Source organism: Temnothorax longispinosus, chromosome 7 (assembly GCF_030848805.1).
Source record: "Temnothorax longispinosus isolate EJ_2023e chromosome 7, Tlon_JGU_v1, whole genome shotgun sequence".
Taxonomy (NCBI): Eukaryota; Metazoa; Arthropoda; class Insecta; order Hymenoptera; family Formicidae; genus Temnothorax; species Temnothorax longispinosus.
Genome location: NC_092364.1, coordinates 2,548,336 through 2,562,995, shown reverse-complemented (window position 1 = coordinate 2,562,995; position 14,660 = coordinate 2,548,336). Strand labels below are relative to the sequence as shown.

Sequence of the window (14,660 nt, the reverse complement as noted above, 5' to 3'; positions counted from 1 at the left end):
AGAAAGGGATAATTTCTTTTAAAACGTTTGAATATAAAAACAGTTTTTGAGACAGAAGAATCGACTGTGTTAACGTATTTACTTTTTAAATATATTTTATTATTTTAATTCTCTTGCAACTTTCTGATAGACATCAATCTGTTCCGATTAGTTTATAGTATATAGAATAATTGAATATTCGTCATAATAAACGTACGAGAAATAAGAGTTATTAATATCGGCGCAAAAGCATGCATTCATTTAACTTTATCGTTCAATTTAAATTACACTTATTCGATGACTTTACTTTCGAAATGGTTCACATAAATGTTCAAAAAGTTGTTGTTGTAATATTTCTAAATTTATTCGAAACATAATAATTTTCTATTGTTTTCTTCCCTCTCTCGCTTCTCCGAGAATGGTTAGTCTTAATACTTTTTATTGGAGTTCTTCTTTCTGCTTAATTACGCAGGACGATGTATATATAATTTTGAATGACGATTTGCGTAACATTTTAGGGTCGATGGTCGATTAGCCGATACGAGCTAAGACAAGAAGCCAATGTCGCATGTCCAACTTATAAGAAGTCGCAGCACGCGCGAAAACCACGCCGCCGCGCGAATCCAGCTAAGTCCACATTTAACCGGTTATGGTTTACAGGATGATAAACAAACTAGGTAGACGGGAATTTCTAACAGTTGCAGGATTATGCACCAATGTGCGTCAATTGAAATTGAAAATGCATAAATCATGCATTTAATTAAAATCATAATCTCGACTTTATAACAAACGGCGGGCAATTTCTTTGAACGAAAATGACGTACGCTCGCTGACACATATGATACAAATATTTATTAACCTTGTATAAGAGAAAAAGGAAATAACTCAAATTTATGTCAAAATTTTGATACCAACGCATTGCAAATTGTTTGCGCATTTTTCTTCATTAAGCAAATGTTCAAAAATCACATTTATATCGACCTTCCACGAAGACATCCATTTTATTTATATTGAGAATTTGTTATATCAACAGCTTCCCGATATTGTTTCCTAATACCTGCGTCTCGGGAAAACAAAGAATTTCTAGGACACCCTGTGGACGCGGTCGTGTTCAGATCTAACCAGATAATTCCGAATAAAATCGACGAAGGGCGATAGTTGATGAATAGTTTTTATCTGATTTCTATCATTTCTATCCGCGCTGATCACGATTTCTCGGATGTGAGTGACGCGAACTGCAAAATATGTCGCTAAGTAATTGCGCGGTGTATAAGTCGCGTTATAACTGTCAAATTGTTTACACAAGTGCGTTTGTAATCGTATTGAAATATTAAGCTCTTGGCATTAATGGACAGAATGGGATTTCGATCGCAGAAACTAAATTGAGAAGCAAAACTTTTAATAACCATCACCTATCCTTAAAAATTTCTTAACATTTCTTTAAAAAATTATATCAAGTGTGAACTTATTAAAAAATCCGTCTCACAAAAATTTGTCGCTACCAAGACGATTTTCGCCAAATTTCAATGACTACTACTCACCCCTCATCAAACTTTAGTCGTAGAAAATCGTACAGATGCCTCTAATAAGATCGTTAAACTATTCATAAAATGTCAGATCGCGGTCGAAAAACAAACGAACTATATTATTATCACATATATCACTCTGGGACACGATTGAGCACTCGAAATAGAGACTTTACTCCTACGAGGCTAAAATCCAAGGCGTTACACGTACAGATACATATGTTGACATCGAAAGTCAAAGATAATCTAAATGTGTTGTCAAAAACAATACAACGAGAGCGCGGGAATGAAGAGAGTTACAAACTCCCATTACTCTATAAAATAATATATATATGCGTATATGTATGAATAAGAAATAAAATTGAAGAAATAATATCTAAATGATACGTCCATACGATTTTTAAGCAATGCTACGTGACACGTAATGTGGATATTACATTAAAAAATGTTGCCAATTGCAGAAAAAAACCATGATAAATTCCACATGGCGATATGTTGTCACATAAAATTTGTACAACATTATAATTGCTTAATTAATATTAATTTATATCAAATTAAGGTATAATTTATATTGAATTATAACATTGCTTTTATTTCATGCAAATTGTCGTACAGGATAATTGATAATTAAAATTTGAATTAAAAAAACATAAATTAGAATTGTTTTCGTTTCGCGCAAATTCTCGATAAGATAATAACCGAAAAATCTGGATTGAAAAAATATACCTTCTTTAGTTTCTCAAACTACTAATTTTTCTAAAACGATAGATGAGAGCGTTTGATACAAAGCTGGAATGCCGCTAATTCCGCGTGCTGGGTCTCTCGTCTTTGCTCGTTTATAAATTAACAAAACAAAGCAAAGAGTGGTAAATTAAATGTGGCCAAGAGTCAACGTCGGGAGCACACGTCAAGGAAATCGATTCCCGCGCAAAGGAAGGTCATCGAGACATTTGACACCTCTGACGAAGATGAGGCCAACCCGCTTCTGTTACGCTGATGACTTAATTGGTCATTAACAAACGGTCACTCGGATCAGGAAGAAAACTTAGACACCGGGTTGTTTTATAGCCTCCCCTTCCCTCCCCCGCCTCCCGCGACGCATTACAGTGGAAAAATAATTAAAAAGGGCCCATAGAGAGTCCCGATCGGCGGCCCGGCGGAGTCGCATAAATTGAAACTGGTTTCAACTGGCCGGCGTTGGTTCAATCTGGCGTGTCAATCCGAACGAACCAGAATCTTTCCGCTGCCACCTTGGCTTTTTCCCCTCCATCCGTTGTGCAATGGTGGTGACATGTTTTTGCATAAACTCCGAGACCTTTTTTTTCCTTTTGTTTTTTCTTTTTGAGCGCTCCATACCGCAGGAATTTCGAGGAAGCCAATAGTTGGTACACGTAGATAAAACTGTGCAGAAAAGCCGCGACTTGAAAACCAGGCGAGAATCAGGAAAGTTTTTGCGCTTCCACATCCTGGAATTATCGAATATTGTTTTAGCCATCTAAACGAAGTTATGTTATTAGATTGTATTGGCACAACCGACTACTTGACGAGATTTGCTTCTAAAGGCCCCCGCACAATCAAAAATTTAAGGAACAGGTATTAGCGATTAGGAATAAGAAATCAGGAATGAAGCTGGTATAGCATTGATACACGTTTTCCAATAGGAATAGTTAAAAAAATCTATTGCCTGTGTTTTTTATTGTGCATTCAGCTTTATTCCTGATTCCTTAGTCCTAATCGCTAATATCTGTTTCTGGTTTCTTATATTTTTCATTGTGCGGGGGCCTTTACGTACAGAATAATGTAAAAATAAACTTATAAATCTGAAAGAGTTTGCTATTAATCGTTGAAATTATTATGTAAGTATAATTGTAGTAAGTAGTAAGTAGAATTTTATAATTGGCTATTTAGACGATTCTTCCTAATTGCTAGCAATAATTACCATACTTAAATATATTTTTTCTAATAGAATTACATGTTATGTAAAGTAATTTCTCAAATCGTTCACGCGATTCAGTCAATTTTAATATAAAATTACATGTTTGTCGTCTAAATTGACAGAGTATACAATAATTTCAAAACCATCATATTTTTAACACAAAAAAATATTTATTTAAACTTTAAACAAATACTGAACTCTCGATACATGCTATTACTTAAACATGATTTGTTGGCTCCTTAAATATTAACAACATCATTACTAAACACTTCTATCAAATTTTACATTAAATATTAATATTTAATGTTAAATACGGCACAGTATTGTTATTCAAATGTACATTTTTAAATCAAAATTTTAAGAATATACACATCGTTCATAAACGATATGTATATATATCCTTTTTCTCACACAATCATATTCAAGCTCTCTCTTAACTATCAAACGATACCAACAAAATCTGCAGATACCGCTGTCGCGATTAAATCATTCTATAGAAAATAGTGAGTCTTCCTAAATAATCGGACAACTGTATCTTGCGCAAATATTTGTCAACAAGAAGTAACCACGTATAGGCTACATAACTTATTTCGATTCTTTATCATCGGACAGTTATTACAGGATCGCTATACAGACGTTACAAGCGTAATGCCTTAAACCTTACATTTTCCCTGTCATCTTACATTGTTAAATATTGTCAAGATTTTCTAAGAGGTAGATTCCCTTCAAGTACATCTACGAGAATTATGTACGTAACAGGAACTGATTACGTATATATATAGAGATATGTTCCACTGCAAAATTTTTTACACAAAATACGCATAGCTCTTACAAACATCGTTGTGTTTGTAAGAGATTTTTACTTATACACACACTGAAAAAAAGCTTTCTGCATTTTAGTAAATAGAGTCACTTGTATACAAACTAATATTTATTAAAATGCAGAAAATTTTTTTCTCAGTGCAGTATAAATTGGCAGTGCCAAACGCAGCGTGGAAGACATTGTGTTGTGATTCACAATTGCCTAACTTTACGTATTAAAACGAAACTATCTAAAAAAATATTAATACAAAAATTATGTACCTGTGCAAAAAGTTGTTCTTACAAATACGAGTTCTATTCTTACACTAATTGTAAGTCATTGATAAAATTTGCTAAGCCCGCGGTTTTCTCAAAATTGTCACTATTTTCATTTAGGTCCCGAGAAATGAGAAATAGTTTTATTTTTCTCCTTACGATTTTGGCTCGAACGTAAATTTCCTCCGATTATAAGTACGGAATGTCCACCTATTAATTTCAGATAACAATTGAACTATTAAAGTTTTGTACATATCTTATCGGTGGCACTGTCTTTCGCGTGGATTATGTCGCTGAAAGAATACTTTCTATCTAACGCAGGATCTCCTTCATTCTCTATGTTGTTACGTCGCCTTTTTCGTATAATACGCCGCGCTATTATGGGAAAGAATAGATTAGTGTCTAAATTGTCGTTTTGATTTTTGATAAACAAACGAGACAGATGGCTGACGAGCAGTCCAATCACGACCGTTATTAAGAATCCGAGAGGAGAGTACCACATGTACGAAATGCGATATAAATAGAAGTACGAACTGTCGCCGGTGCTTCTGAAAAGGAGATACGATCCATTAGATTTAGATGATATGTGTGCAAATAGCTGATATTCGACGAATCACTTACTTGGAGAAACTCGTAACGTTCTGCAGAACGGACATCGTTATGTTTGCAGCATTATTATTACAGCCCTCGATAGTCGTCGGCAATTTAGGTGGGATCGGACGCGGCCCACCGAATACGATCCAGAATAAAAATGAGAATGCCGTGAGAACACCGGCTATCGCACCGCCTTCCGTCGCCGATTCCGTGCCCATGCCGAGCGTGAAAATGCCTAACAACGGACCGCCGACTACTCCGAAGATAGTTAAGGAAGCCTACGATAAAAGAGAAATTTATCTTATCGTCCTCAATCTTACGTTTAGGGATAATAAAATTACATTACCTGAAGTAGCCCGCCCAAAAATTGCGCTAAAAATGCCAGCGCAATGGAGATCATACCGTACGTGAAAGCGAGCACTTTAGCGACCGAGGCTGACTTTGTAGGGGAGAATTCATGCCCGCTGCACTTTCTATGTACGGGTTTTATATAATCCTCCAACGTTACTGCCGCTAGAGAATTCAGCGCCGCAGAGATTGTGCTGAGGCCTGCGCTAAAAATACCTGGAAACACACAGATGACAGTCTAAGATTAGTATTGCAATATCCACTCTGAGATGCGCACTTTCGTTTTAAAAATATCTTGAAGTTATGCGTAAAATCAAATTTCGAGCATTTGTACTCTCCGATATTTTTATTCTCATAATCTGTAATATGTAATTTCTATAAAGTATTAAACCAAGACTAGTTAATTTGCGATGAGAGTATTACCCGCAACGAAGAGACCTGCTAAGCCAGGTACTTGGGACATTGTGTCCATAACGTATAGTGGCATAAGCATATCAGGCGAAGAAATTCTTTTCTGGAGAAATGGATCGCAATTGTAGTATCTGCTGTATATCGCCAATCCTGAGAAGCAAGTTGTGATCGAAAGAAGTGTCAGAATCGGCCAGGACAGCCACATGGCCGTTTGCGAAGATCGCATATTTCTAAAATAAAATTTATTTATATATAATGCAGCTCTCTCTCTCTCTTCAATTTTTCAAACGCAATTTAATCAGTAAACATGATGTAAGAAAAAAATACTTAATAACGTGAAAAAGATTAAAATTATTTGATTGACTTTTGTTTTACACACAATAAATAGAACAATAGCAAATGCTTCAACATATTTGATATAATTATTAATCTTATCCGGTGCTACTAAGATTACTATATTATGGAACCTACTTCAGAGTCAGCGTACGCTGTATTTGTACTTGATTCACTCCATAAAGTGATAAAAAGGTACATAAACCGCCGAACGTAAGAGACCACCAGGTATGTCTTACTGTTGGATCCGGATCAATGCTGTAACAAAAATAAAGTAATCAATTAGTGCGTTACGTGTTTATGATTCGTCGAGTTTATGCAGTTGCAATAGAAACATTAATGATACCTATCAAACTCGAGCCGTTGCCCCTGCTTCGCGATTTCCCAGATCTGTCCCAATCCTCCAACATCGCCCGCGGCTGTGCCAATAATCAAAAACACTGAGGCGAACATAAGTAAACCTTGAAATACATCGGTTATCAGCACGGCCTTAATGCCTCCTATACTCGAATAGAAGGCGCACACGAGGCCAATAATAATGATGCTGGCAGTCTTAGAGATTCCTGTGGTCGCTTCCAAGGCTAGAGAAGGGGCATAAAGCACCACTCCTGAGTACAATAGCAGTTGAATCCAATAAACAAAACTAGCCATCATCCTAGCTCTCACTCCGAAACGCTTTTCTAAATACTAAAAGAAGTAATACACCTTCAAATATATATGTGCTATCGAAAACGCCTTCTCGGAGCGAAATTAAATTTCGCCGAGAACTCACCTCGTAGGCGCTTGTCGCCTGCAGCTTGAAGAATACTGGAAGAAATCCGTAGCATACAATCGGTGTACCTATCAAATACGATAAGTTTATCACAACAAATTGCGTCCCGTATGTATAATTCTCAGCTGACACACCGAGCAGCGTAACGGCGGACATGAAGGAGACCACCAAAGCGATTGCAACTGGTACGATGCTCATTGAACGACTTGCAATGAAGTACTCCTGTGAAACACACGTTACCCATTACAGAAAGTCGTTGAAGAAAAAAATTACCTTGTTTTAAGGAATTTCTTTTAACAAGAGAAATAATAATAATTACCTCCATAGTTTTTTGCCGTCCTCCACTAAATCTATAATAAATACCAATTCCAGCACTTATGCACAGCATCACCGCTATAACCAGATAGTCGATCCATCCTAAGGTATTTACTTCTGCCATTTCGTCTGAAATCAAATCAAAATAATTAATGTTGTATTTAATTTTAGAAGGAAATAAAATATATTTAAATAAATTGAAAAGTAACAAGTGAGACAAGTAGAAAAGAATTTTGCGAGTTCAACACGATTGATGGTACGTAATTAACGTTATATAAATCCTTAATAACTAATAGAATACACAATTATAAATTGGACGTTTCGGTTCTGCTTTGAGCCATCTTCAGCAATGCGGTAACAATTAAATCAAAATGATCTCACGTTCGCGGTAAAAAACATAGAAGTAATACAATTTGTAAAGAGGACAATTGAGACAATTAATGTTGCACTTAAAAGACAGTCCCGATTCCAAACGACAACCATCCGGCTGTCAAACGGTGATTGAATATTATGAATCAGGTAGATTTGAAGACTAAGAAGCTTTAGTTAAAAAGTAATAGAAATGTGCCTTATACAAATGAGCTATAGATTTTTGTGCCTAATAATATTTTTACGTATACATTTTTTTCCAGCTCAGCAAACTGCGCGGCGAGTTAATGTCGGTCTGGAAACATAAAACGGTCAAGTTCACTTATTAACTTACTATTACCTATGCACGTCGTCTAAAATGACGGTTCTACTTATCATTTAATGTTTATTGCGATAAATATGTGCCTCAATGGTCGAATTGGTAAAAAGACATCCGTTCTAGATGTTAGAGAGTTCTAGGTTCGAATCCTGGCTGAAGTAATTGTTCGCAATAAATTCTTTGCAATTTTTGTTTCCAAAACATGCTTATTTAGCATTACATTATTAAATTATAATTATTAATTTAATTCTGTGTATTATTTCGGCTTCAACTTGAGACTGCGTTTCAAGCTCGACACTCGGCGTGCAGTTTGCACAGCTGGAAAAATAGATATAGGTATGCAAAAATATTATTATTAGACGCTGAGATCCAGCCCATCCGTATAAGACATATTCCTTACTTGTGTTACTCACATAAACGGTATATTCACTTATTGTTATTTAATTAAAAAGTTTTAGAAATTATTTGCTGCTTTATAAAATAAGAATTTAAACTTAAAAACTTTAAAACTTTAACATATATAAAGGGGACAATATATTTTCTCTTATTTAAATGTGCAATAAAACAAAGATTAATTCAGTAAACAGCAATCAATTATTTTGTAATGAGTCTTAGAGATAGCATTCTTTTAATTTTTAAACTTTTGCAATACTTTTAATTACGTCATGCAATAAAAGTATTTAAACCCAATGTTACTTCGACGTACAATATTTTGCAACATACAACACAAAAGAGGGAAAAAATTGTGAAAACATTTAAATATCAAAATATCTTAAATTCGAACACTTGCTTTTTCACTTCCACACAATTGCACCGTGTCCCTCTAATCAAATTCACATACCTATATTAAAAAAAGCTGAATATTGTTCAGAAGCTAGCGCACGCATGATTCACTTATCACGGAGACGTTTTAAAATGCAATTTTGCATTTATGATCCTTATAGTTGTCTTACGACTTAACCGACCTTGCACGTTGACGACACGAAATAAATTTTATCGGATTTACGCAGATAAGCGGCAATCAAGGCGACTTGTCTCGCTCGGCTATTGATTTCGTCATTGACGTCAATCGACGTGTGAGTCGATTCTCCTCTCTTCGCCCTTCTCACGGTGCGCATTCTTTCGTCTTCAAGATTCGCCGGCGTAGCGGAAAGTAGCGATGAACGAACTGATCCGATTTCGCTAATATCAATATAATCAGCTCGCTTTCCGCACGTGCCGATCACGCCTGTCTCTCCTACTCCGAGCTCGGCGGAGACGCGGCGATCAATCGGCGATAACGACGGCGGCCACGCGGCGCACATTATTTCATGACATAAAACGTGAAAGAAACACGGACGTTCCACGCCTCCGGTCCACGTCGTACGTCCGTCTAACGCTCCATTCAAACGCGCCGAGCGATTACGTAAAACTATCAGTGACCGGTTTCGCGAGGCGAGAAACGTTTGCGATAGCGCCCCGACGTCTCGACACGTCGTATACGTACATATATATGTATATGTGTCTATATACGTGTGACGCACACACGTGGTACGTTCTCGCACGGAGGGTTTTAAACGCAACAGTCTGTCTCGATGACTTGCCTGATTCGGAGTCCGGAGTCCGTGGGCGACAAATCCGTCCGACTGCCGCCGGGCAAATGCGGACGGCGGACAGGAGACGAGCCTTTCAGGCCTTTCTTCCTTCTCAGCGGCCCGACGACCCCTCGCGCACGCTCCAACATGACGGTTCGATCGTTTCTGCCTCTGTCCATTGTCATCCCGGGACTCTGAAATTCCGTAACCAGCGACCTGAGCGACCGGTTCTTCCGTACACATCAGGAACGGACGCGCGTGTGGACGACGCGCGGAGGCCCTCCAAGTTTGCAGTTTAATTTCTTCGATTTCAACCTGTGATTAATTACGAATCGGAATTGGTGTTGAAATATTGTCACGTGCGTGTGTCGCTCAAGTGCTCCAGAAATTTCTCATACTCGTTTACAGCTATTTACGTATAATATTGAAGAGATTTTCTATTTCGTGGATGGATTTGCCTCCCAACGTTGGATGTAACTTAATAAACAGCGATAATTATCGAAGGAATAAATTTGTAGCGTAAAGTAGCAAAAAAAAAAAAAAATAAAGTCATATTTTCATGTGAGGAATTTAATATCGCAGAATAAATTTCATTCAATTCTAGTCACGTCCGCTTTTCAAGAGGTCCTGTAAAATTTAATAATCGAGTCTACGAGCTCGTATCGTGGACTGGAATTCGACGAACAAACTTCTCTAAACTGATAAGTTTTAAAGACGATATATTTATAAGTTGCATTACAAACACGTAATTATATTCTACATAATTAAATAAACGCCTCTCTGAATCGTCAACTTTTAAAGACGATATATTTATAAGCTGTATCATATATACGTAATTTTAATTACGTAGGAATAATATACACAAGATATTGAAAAAAGCATCAATTTAAGGAGCAATATGCCATGAATAATGAGTCTCAAAAAAAAAATTGATTTTTTTATTTCATCTGAAAATGCGGCTATTGAAGAATATATTCTTAAAATTTTATTTTAATTTAAGAAAAATTAGCAAAGTTATTTTCAACATGCGTCAAGGGTGCGCAGGTAACTTGAGTACGCCACTCAGTAGATTGAAGTGAATTATTGAGATGGAATTTTTTGACCTGCGTCGACCTTGTACAAACATTTCTAATCTTAAGATCTCATGTTTGTGTCCAAATTGATTCCGACAGATATACTTATACATATAGAACCTACTTATACATATAGAACTACCTACTACCTATAGTCGAAGAGTTATAACTTTATCAGTTGCGTACAGTTGCATATTATAGAATAATATAGAAATAACATCAGAACGTAAAAACTGTTTCTTTTTCTTGTGATTATAAATATGATAGAAATATGGACAGAAAAAACGCTGAAATAGATGTAAGACATCGAATGAAAAGACGGTATTCATTGAATCCAAAAACTATCGACCGGAGAACAAAAACGTACACGTCAGCAAAAAAATTGAAAAGTGGCAATAAATATTTGTTAATTCAGATTCCTTCATAAATTATAGAATATTGAATTTTTTTGACGGTCTTTACGGCAATAAGTGAATATATATGTAAAATGTGTGAGACTCGTAACATTAATTTTAAAATCGCCAACAAACGTGGCTTTGGATTTAAAATTGGATTTAAAATTTCATCGCAGTGTGTGTTTTGTCGCGGAAGAAAGCAATAAATTCCCATCCATTGATGTCCAATGCATATGAAATAAATGACAGATTTTATATTTGCATTAATTAAGAAAATTGAGAATTTATTTGCATGATGCCGAAGAACTTTGCGCTTTAGTGAATTTACTCTTCGACTTATATATTTTTTTATTTTTTTTTACTTTTCTATTACGACAAACATCTGTAACGTCGCGTAGTATGTAAAGACTCTTTGAAGAGAAGCGTTAAAGAGGAACAATTAACAGCAACTGGAAAACAGATAAGTCGAGAGACTTTCTGTCTCGCGTAACGGTACCTAGATGAAAAGAGGCTTTAGTTCTTTATACATAATTATTGGCTACTCTACAAAAGTACTGGACTATAAAATCATTGTACTGCAAAAGGATGCGAAACCATGGGACATTTAAAAAGTATCACGAAAAAAGAAGATTACAGCTACTGTAGAAAATTTAGTGATACCTAACATTTTTTTAAATGTGCGACGTGGTTCCATTATTATAAATGTGCGACGGATGATGGAAGGTTTGACAGGAAAAAAATGAAAGTTGACAAAATATGTGAAATATTTGAAAGATCCGTTCAACTACACGAAACGAAATATATGTTAACTGCTAGGTAATGGCGATAGCAAGACAAAGCCATTGTCGTGTACTCCGAGCCTTACGGTAATGGCATCACAATTAAAGAGAAAACATGTATAAATTATGTTAGGAAAAGAATAAGTACGCGACTTTGGAAACTGTAAAAAGGAAAAATATCTTGAAGGAAAGAGATATAAATTGTTTTGGACATATATAATACGATTTCTATAAATAAGAATTTTGTTTCAAAAATTCTAGCTACGCCGGCGCCGCGGCGCCGTTGTAATTAGTAATAGTAATTATAGCACGTTCTTTATCGATGCACTTCAAAATACAATCTTTTCCGTAAACGTTCCGGCATGCTGTTGAGTATTGCGACATATATGATTATCGGTTGCATTATCGAGTAACAGCCTCACGTGTGATGCTGTGACACGATTATGATTGCGTAAGATTACTATTGCAATATAAAGCTACGCGAAGTTTACGCGGAAAGTCCACGCGATTACACATCCAGACGCACCTTGAGAAGTAGTATTGAGAATTAGTATGGAAAAATCTTATTTTCAATGCCTCTAAAGAGAATAATTAGCTCGCGCTCGTATATATGCATAATTAATTCATACAAAAACACGTAGGGCGATGCTTGAAAGGATCAAAGGTCGCTTCGTTAAGATAATCAGGTTGCGCGAGGGGGCGGCAAATGTTCTTGAAAAACATCAGGGCAAATTGTAATTTAAAATAAGCTTTCACCCACACATGAATGTTTTATGTATCCTGTGTTATTTTATCATAAATAATTGCATTGTACGTAACAATTGAACTACGTTTCGATTTACACTTGAAACTTTTCAGTTGAATTATAGTTATTTTCTTGGTCTAACGTAATTCCGAGAAATTTAAATTATATCTTTGATTATAATAATATATAACTTCTAATTGTAATACATTTCGAAGTGCAAATTAAATAAAGAGACTTTTTCTAGGAAATTTATTAAAAGTTAAATTATTAAAGTAAAACTTATTAAAAGTTAAAAAAAAATTATTTTACTACCTTTTATCTTTCAAAACGTATTATCTAAATCTTTTTCCGCCATCCTCGTTGTAATTGCTTTATTGCTTTATGGCGTTCTCCTTTATCGCATCTATGTCTGAATTATCTAAAGCTGGCATATGCGCAGTTGCGGTTATTTCAAAGAATGACTAGCGCATCACAAACGCATGAAGAATGTATAAGTTACATCCATTTAGTCCGCAGAATAATTTGAAATATAAAGTTATTGTCTGTTTATGCGGTTTCCGCCGCGAAAAAATATCCTGAAGAGCGCATATAATTTTTCGTCGCTGAGGCATAATTGCATATGAATGAGAATCTTTATAGTAGCTAAATTGCTGAGCCTTTGTCAAGGTGATTCTCATGAAGGAGTAAAACCGAGTAAAACGTAGTGAAGTAAATATGGGTACGTATGTAAATCATTTTGGACAAGAAGTAAAAAATTATCGCTCACATATAGCGTTTCCTCACTTCATTGTTTAAAATATTTTATATCGTGTACAAAATTTTGCATAATAAATTAAATAAATGTTAAAATCATTTTTCATGTGAAGTAGATCATTTTTCAACCTTAATAAGTTCAGAGATATGTTATGTGTATTTAATAAAGGTTCCTTCTTCGATTATTCGAGAATATACGTATAATTCTCTAATTAGTTTTAATTAAATTAATTTAAACAGAATAAATTACTTTTATTTCGCCAGTCAAATAATAAAAACAACAATGGAAATATTAATCGACTCTACTGGCCATTATAATCGCCAAGACAATACGATGGTCGTCTTGGCGATTATAATAGGCAGTATATAGAGTCGATTAATATTTCCATTGTTGTAAATTAATTTAAGTTATGCATCTGTTATTTATGGGAATGCAATATATGCATGCAATTAATATTTTCAAATTTATGTTAGCTGTTCTAATTAAATCATAACTATATTACTGAAATAAAATTCAAGTTGTTGTATTTTTCTAACTGAACCGATTTAGATTTAAGAAATACCCGTTACATTTTTATAAAACAGAAGTTTCTCGAACAGAGATTAAGTAGGATATATTTCATGAAATTTTTTTATAAAAATAATCGAGCCGTAATTATGATACAAAAATAATCAAATTGTAAATTCCGCTAACAACACATGCGAAAAGTCAAAAGGCTATCGCGTTGTTCCTCCCTGTATACAAATAATAAGTATATTCCTACGTTCTGTACTTGCAAGTTATTTAATTGTTATTAAATAATATAATTAAAATTGGGCGGCAGTGTGGTCTAGTGATAAAGCGAATTTTTTTCCGAAAGCTGCGCCCCTCCGTGCAAGATTCAGGCCCTTGTGCGGAGCAAACTGGGCTCCGTCTTTCGGAAAGAGACGTTAAGCCGTTGGTCCAAAGGGTTAAAGTGAGAGGAGAAGGACAGTATTGGTAGTAGATTGCGAACCCTACGGGGATATGCAATAAATTGTCCGCATACAAGGTGGATCCGCATAATATAATTAAAATTTAATTACAATATTGGACTAGATAGATAACGCATTCAAGATACAGCAAAAAATCGTCAAAGTTGTTAGAAGATTTTTTTTTCAATAAAGAAATACGAATTAGAGAAATTCGAATACGATCGTCTCAATAATTGTCAGAAAAATAGTTAAAATTACTAGGAAAGTATATTCGACAAGAGAAAGTATAGGTATATGTATAAGTACATAAAGTACTTGTTAGAAATATTCATATCACACCGACTACGTAATTTCAAGATATATATATATATATATACACGTTTTGCGTATATATGAAGAGGCGCTAAT

At 35.2% G+C, this 14,660-nt stretch overlaps 1 protein-coding gene across 2 annotated transcripts; it reads right to left on the bottom strand.

Moving 5' to 3' along the window:
- Positions 1-3,591: 3,591 nt before the first annotated feature.
- On the bottom strand, positions 3,592-9,699 carry LOC139815631 (putative sodium-dependent multivitamin transporter). Of its 2 annotated transcripts, none has more exons than XM_071782659.1 (9): positions 9,563-9,699; positions 7,296-7,420; positions 6,977-7,198; positions 6,551-6,891; positions 6,343-6,462; positions 5,884-6,101; positions 5,459-5,676; positions 5,140-5,390; positions 3,592-5,066 (listed from the first exon to the last, which is right to left on the bottom strand). In XM_071782659.1, the coding sequence occupies exons 2-9, from the start codon at positions 7,413-7,415 to the stop codon at positions 4,757-4,759; spliced, it is 1,800 nt and encodes a 599-aa protein (XP_071638760.1). In that variant the 5' UTR covers positions 7,416-7,420; positions 9,563-9,699; the 3' UTR covers positions 3,592-4,756. The 2 variants fall into 2 exon arrangements, with proteins under 2 accessions (XP_071638760.1, XP_071638759.1); XM_071782658.1 differs by lacking the exon at positions 9,563-9,699 and adding an exon at positions 8,821-9,447.
- Between the last annotated feature and the right edge of the window lie 4,961 nt (positions 9,700-14,660).